At 56.5% G+C, this 6,404-nt stretch overlaps 1 protein-coding gene across 1 annotated transcript; it reads left to right on the forward strand.

Moving 5' to 3' along the window:
* Window positions 1–373: 373 nt before the first annotated feature.
* BCL2L10 (BCL2 like 10) lies at window positions 374–3,554 on the forward strand. Its single transcript, XM_074917546.1, has 2 exons — window positions 374–877; window positions 2,390–3,554. The coding sequence occupies exons 1-2, from the start codon at window positions 476–478 to the stop codon at window positions 2,519–2,521; spliced, it is 534 nt and encodes a 177-aa protein (XP_074773647.1). The 5' UTR covers window positions 374–475; the 3' UTR covers window positions 2,522–3,554.
* Window positions 3,555–6,404: the final 2,850 nt, after the last annotated feature.

Below are 6,404 nucleotides of genomic sequence, written 5' to 3' on the forward strand. Positions count from 1 at the left end.
GCTGGGCTGCAGGGCAGGCCCCGGGGGGGCCGTGCCCATGGCAGTGGCATCCCCTGGCCGGTGCTGTCCTCAGCCATTTTATCTGACGCGGCACCGGCGAGGGGCCCCCACAAAGCTCCCGATGCTTCGCTCCGCGCACGTGCCCATCAAGAGCGAACGCGTTCGTTCGGCGGACGCCGGCAGCCCCGCGGCTCCTCTGAGGCGGAGGCCGCCCGGTCCGGGCCCCTCAGCGGGGAGAAGCCCCGTACGGGAACGGCCGCGCCGGGCCCCGGCTCCGCGCGGGAGGTGCCCGCCCGGCTGCACCCCCAGCGCGGCGGGACGCCCCCACGCCCCGCCCCGGGGGAGGGGGAGCGGTGCCGGGGCCCCGGGCCGGGCCGGGCCGGGCGGAGGGGCCGCCCCGCCTCTCAGTCGGCGGCAGCTGCTGCGGCTGCGGCTGCTGGTGGTGCTCTGCGGGGCCGGCGCCTGGGCCGCCGCCATGCCGGGCTCGCTCAAGGAGGAGACGGCGCTGCTGCTGGAGGATTATTTCCAGCACCGCGGCGGCGGCGCCGCGCTGCCCCCCAGCCCCACGGCGGCCGCGCTGCGGCGGGCGGCGGCCGAGCTGGAGCGGCGGGAGCGGCCCTTCTTCCGCTCCTGCGCGCCGCTGGCGCGGGCCGAGCCGCGGGAGGCGGCGGCGCTGCTGGAGCGGGTGGCGGCGCAGCTGGAGGCCGACGGCGGCCTCAACTGGGGCCGGCTGCTGGCCCTGGTGGTGTTCGCCGGCACGCTGGCCGCCGCGCTGGCCGAGCGGGGCTGCGGCGACGGGCCGCGCTGCCTGGCCGCCGCGCTGACCGCCTACCTGGCCGAGCAGCGGGGCGAGTGGCTGGAGGCGCACGGCGGATGGGTGAGCGGGGACCGGCGGGGGGGCCCGGGGGTGGGGGGGGCACCGGGAGGCCCCGCGCTCCCCCCTCGCCCCGCCTGGCGGAGCCGAGCTGCAGGTTTGGCCCCGGGGGGGGGCGGGGGTATTGTCGGGGAAACGTGCTGGGGCACCCACCGGGGGTGGCACCGGCGCGGAGCGTCCGCGGGGTCGGGCTGATTCCGAGCCGCACGCGGCGGGCACCCGCTGGGGCACCGACGGGCGGGCGGGCGGTTCTCCGACGGCGCCAGGGACCGCCTTTGTCAGGCTGCAGCCTCCGAAAGGTCCTGGGACGATGCAGCTGGCCCGTGGGGACGAGGTTTCCCGTCGCCTCCGGCCCGCAGCCGCGGGATTGCGGGGGGCGGCGGGCGCGGGGCTGCCCCGCAGCGAAACACAAACACCGCCGTGCCCCTCTGCAAGCCCGCCCGTGCGCCACGCCGCCCGCGGGACCCGCCGCTCCGGGACTGCCCGGCCCGGGGCTGGGGAAGGTGCGGGCAGTCGCCTGAATTAACGCGCCCTGAGATCTGAAGCGGGGGCAGCTCTGGTGTTAGACGCGGGTTTTCGAGGCGTCCGCGTAGCTCTGCCCGCGCTTCCGAACAGAACGTCAGCTATCCCGCAGAACTGCACGGCCCCTGTTTGCAGTCCTAGTGGAATATTTGATGCCAGCACAAATAAGCACTAAAAATAGAAAGGATGGGGGAAGCAGTCGCTGGTTTCGTTGACTTTTCCAGAGACCAAAATGAACTTAGTTTTCCAGTTGGTCACTGGTCCGTCTGACCGCTCGGGTCGGCGTGGCCGTTGGCGGCAGCCTGCACCATCGCTTGGCAAAATCACGTTGCCTGTTCGCACAAATTAAAGTGTAAAGAACAAAGTTCCGGAAGAAATTAAGAGTATAACTTGTTTACATAGACATCTGCGGAGCAGAGTTCAAACACGACCATCTGGAGTTGTATTGCTGCCACTTCTGATTATCGCAAATAACGATCTGGGAGAGCAGCTGCCAGCTTTCCTCTGTCGTGGGTCAGCTCTGGGCAGTGTCCCCTTGGCCCTTCCAGGAGAGTGTGTGACCAGCCCCGCGTCCCCCGAGGTGGGACCGGCTTTGGGCTCCCCTCTTCCAAGTGGAAATTTCCATATCCCGTGTTTCAGATCCTTTCTGAAACTTGAATGAGGGGGAACAATGCTGGCAGCTCCTCCCACCAGAAGCTTGCCTAAAAGGGCAAAAATAACGTATTGGCATGGCGAGCATATTGATAGGAAGTTTGCAGTTGCCTTCTGGGCAAAGTGTACAAACGCTTGGGGCTGCTGCTTTCAGATGCCCTGTGTTGGAGGCTCTCACAAAGCCTTTCTGTGTGCCCCAGGCGGTAGGCTTCGGCTTCCACCATGAGAATAGAGGCTTCTGCAGCTGACCAACGCTGTGCTGGGAGCGTGAAACCAACCGTGTTCAAAGCCAGTTTAATTGTAAGCCAACCAACTCAATGTCCTTTCTCTTGCTTTTTCTAGGACGGCTTCTGTCGCTTCTTCGGCGGGCACGGCTCCCAGGCGGGCGACCAGAGCAGCACCATCAGCAATGCCATCATGGCCGCGGCGGGCTTCGGAATTGCAGGATTGGCTTTTCTCTTGGTGGTGCGGTAGGCTGATGAACGGATCTTGCCACGGGAAAATACTCTCAAAACTGACAATTTACCAGATTTCAATCTATTTTCTATAGAACAGACTGTCTAAGAAGAAGTTTATATTTTTAAACTGGCTCAGAAAACTGTCTCACCAAATCATTGGCTATAAAACTGCTTCACTCGCTACCCAGTAACAGCACAAACAAATGTGTACTAAACTACCATTTGTGCATGTTCAAACTCTCTCATCTCCAAACATCCTCTGGACTTTTCTTTTTGAAGGTGTTAACCTAAACTTTAGCATGGTTCATGTACTGTAAATTCTGAGTGCTCAATGTTATGCTAGGAAAACGTTATGGTGGACTTGCTACTAAACCCCGTGTTCGAGACGTCTTATTTACATGGAGGCAAGGCTTCCAACCTGCCTCCCAGTAATACTGTAAATTGGGCGAACGTTGACTGTGATTTAACATGGTTTATGGCTTCAAATGCAGTGCACAGCACTTGTTACTGAAAGGCAACTTGTTGGTTGATTTAGAGCAATTAGCGCCTGTGATGCGAGAGGCATTAGGGCTTAATATAACATAAGGCTGATTTCATTACACTACAAGAAGATAAGTATTGATACAGGACAGTAATGGCTGCAGTACTGATTTGTACTGAAAGGAATTTAAATATTAAACCTTAATTGGTATATTGAAATCCAGTGGAGGCTGGAATTTCTCTGGATTTCCTTGACAAAACGAGAATTTCCATATATCTTAATATATTTTTGAAGTATTTATCACTGTATAATACTTGTAGCCATGACATCTTTATTTTTGTTTAAAACTTAATGCTGGTTCTTGTCACTCTAGTGCGTATCAAGCGTTGTCTTGTTTGAGTAATATTTCACTCTATTTTCAACATGCTGTGTATTTCTTTTAGTGGTTGTACAAATTGCCTTATGTTCCTGGTACTTTTTAATAACGTTCCTGGGTTACTCATAGCGTGTACAATTTTACTATGGTGACTTCAATGGTGAATAAATGTTAAGTATTTTTATTTTAAAACTTTCTGCTTATTTGATTGGATGGGTGATGGCACTCAGGCAGCCAGTGGTTACCTGGATGTGTCAGTTTGGATTTTTCTTCCTGCTGCTTTGACCTGCAGTGAGGGGCTGTGCAGCACTGGAGCAGTGTGATACAGTCTGCCTTGCAGAGGAGTTCTGCAGCCAGAGCTAGGGCTAAGACAACCTAAGGGGAAAATCCAGTCCAAAAGGCCCATCTACACCACTGCGACTGGAAATAACCCGGTGGTTTTGTAGGCTAAAACTTTCCAAAGTTTATTAACATAGCTGAGTACAGACAGTCTCCTCTGAGAGCTGGTCCTGTTGTAGAGAGCAACAGAGCTCGTGTTTCTTCTCTGCCAAGGCTCGCTGCTGCCTCTGTTTCACACATGCATGGTTTTTTACTGAAACTGGGGTTTCTGATAGGAGTTATGATGACGACTGAGCAATAGATGACAGCAGTTCAACCTTTGGGGATGACTGATACTGAGCAGCTGTAACTTTTGAGGGTGTTGGTCTTAACTCTTAAGAAGCGGCCTCGTGCTCCTGTCTCCAAGTCAGATGTTTCTGTGGCTCTTGTGGCTCTGATGCGGGTGGGAGCCTGTTGTTCAGCCTCCTGCCCTGCCTGCCCGCCAGGCCACCCCTCTGCCCTCCGAGAGGGAAGAGTACCCGGTGGGCCCCAGACTTCCCCTTGGGAGAGATCAGCCAGACAGTCGGGTCAGCATCGCTGTGGCTGGCAGTGGCCACCCGGCTTCTCCTTCTGCTGGCCACTGGGCCCCGGGGGAGGTGTGCAGCAGGGGCTGCGGCCCTGCACCGCACAGAGCAGCGTTGTGCCGACTGCCCACAGATGCAGGGAGAAGGACAAAAAGGGACATTCAGGGATGGTAAGTCCCATGAAGGCGGGAAGGAGCTGGCGGTCCTCCCCCTCCCACCGCCCGCTCTGAACAAACGTCTGCTTGTTCTCTGACTTCCAGTTCTCTAAACTCCAGCTTGACTCCTCTCGGCAAAAGGATTAAGTGCGGGGACCGTCGTGCTCAGTTCCTCTCTCGAGTCCCCACAGGGACGGGCGCCTGCTTCTGCGGCAGCTGGATGCTCTTGAGTGTTTGCCTCCGGTCCTGGGCGGCCAGGAGGCTGCGTGCCTGAAACTCTGGCTGCAGTGGGAGCGAGCTGGCTGATGCTGGGAAGTGAAGGTAGTTTCCAAAACGTGGGATGCTTAGGGGGATGTGTGCTGCAAAGCATGTCAAATAACAGGGTAAGAAATGCTCAAAACAGAGGTCAAATGTTGCGTGGAAATGTCTCTCTGATACCAAGCAGAACAAAGATAAAATAGCAGTACCTTGATTTCCAGTGTAACCTGATCTGACAGGCCCCACAAAGTAATAGCAGAGAGGATGTTATGCTGGTTTTTACAGTCTGCTCTGGGAAAAAGAAAACTGACTGGAAATGTCCTTGAATAAAGTCACATCAGCCTTTGGCATAAACCTGACCCTTTACGAGGTGCAGCTTGGAGAGCGTCGGCCACTCTTCTTGGCCTGGGAGAAGCTGGGGATTGTTTTCCTACACAAACACGGGGTAATTCAGGAAAGCTGTGAGGCTGAATCAGGAGGCTGCAGTGCAGCTCAGGAGCGTAGCAGCAATGCTGCCTGCAGCTCCTGATGCCTGAAGCCAGGCTGCTTTGGGCTCTGCTGGGAGTCCGCGCTGGAGGCTGCTCTGCTCGGCCGCCCTGCGCGCGTGGGCACAGCCCGGGGTGCTGGAGCCTGGCACAGGGGGGTAGCCTGCCCCTTCCAGCTGGAGCCCTGCTCCCCAAGCCACTCCTGCTGCCGTGGAGGCCGTGGTGATGTAGGACTGAAGGGCTTAAATCACTGAAGCCCCTTTGATTTCGGGGCAGTTTAGACTAACTTACATTTGCATGACTCTTCTGATTTTTTTTTTAATTTTTTTTTCCGTTTCAGCGTGACAGTTTGTCTCAATGAAGTCCTGTATTTCAATTGAAAACTGCTGCTCATCCTCTTTTCTGCCTCAGAAAAGGGAAGCAAGACACCGCTGTTCCTTTCTTTAAATGCAGAAGGAGAGTGGGTGGTGTTGAAGTACAAGGCTGCGTCTAATCCTCATGACAGCTTTCAGATCTTCAGCGTCGGTTCTTCCCGGGCAGGTGGTGGATGCAACAAGCCTCATCCTATCTAACGATGAGCTGCAGTAATTGGTGTAGGTTCTGTTGGGGCCCCATTGTGCCTACGCCTGCAGAAGCCGTCAGCTGTGGGATCGCTTCAGGGCACCCAAGTGCTGGGCAGGGTCTTGGGTCTGAGGGGAGAGGAGAGAAGTGAAGGTGCTGGCTGAGCTGCTCGTACCGGTTCTGGGTCTTTCCCGTTGGCTGTGTCTGGGGAGCTTTGCAGGGCTGAGTGGCAGAGGAGGTGGTGTTCCCAGCCTGCAGTGGTGTTCACAATGGTCTTACTGGAGCTGTTAGCCTTATCTGCTGGCACTGCACCTGCTCCCTCACAGCTCCCTTCTGAAGGGACATCCATTGTAACCACAGGCAGGGCCTGCAGTGCCGTTGGGGGAGCCCAGCTGCCTTCTCATTAAAGGAAAAAAGCAATCTATTCATCAGGCGTCTTCAGAGCGTTCAACTAGCCAGTGGGTTTCTGTTTTGACTTGGAAAAAATGAGACGCTGTTAGAGCTCAAAAAATGTGAGTTGCAGAATGGTGTTATATGGCAGTTTGCGAGCTGTTTTGCTGTGGTATGCAAAAAATCTCGTCTGGCCATGTCTCGCTGAAGGGCTTGGTGCTGGTGCTGTGTCCTTTTTGTGCCCGTGTGTGCTGCCGTCGCGAGGGGGTGCAGCATGGCTCTGACCTGCAG

The sequence above is a fragment of the Athene noctua genome, chromosome 13 (assembly GCF_965140245.1).
Source record: "Athene noctua chromosome 13, bAthNoc1.hap1.1, whole genome shotgun sequence".
Lineage (NCBI taxonomy): Eukaryota > Metazoa > Chordata > Aves > Strigiformes > Strigidae > Athene > Athene noctua.

What these genes read in the sequence shown, in the direction of transcription:
- BCL2L10 (XM_074917546.1), top strand. Translation starts at nt 476, where the DNA reads ATGCCGGGCTCGCTCAAGGAGGAGACGGCGCTGCTGCTGGAGGATTAT. An exon ending in TGGAGGCGCACGGCGGATGG is followed by an intron (nt 878 to 2,389) that starts GTGAGCGGGGAC and finishes TGCTTTTTCTAG; the next exon opens with GACGGCTTCTGTCGCTTCTT.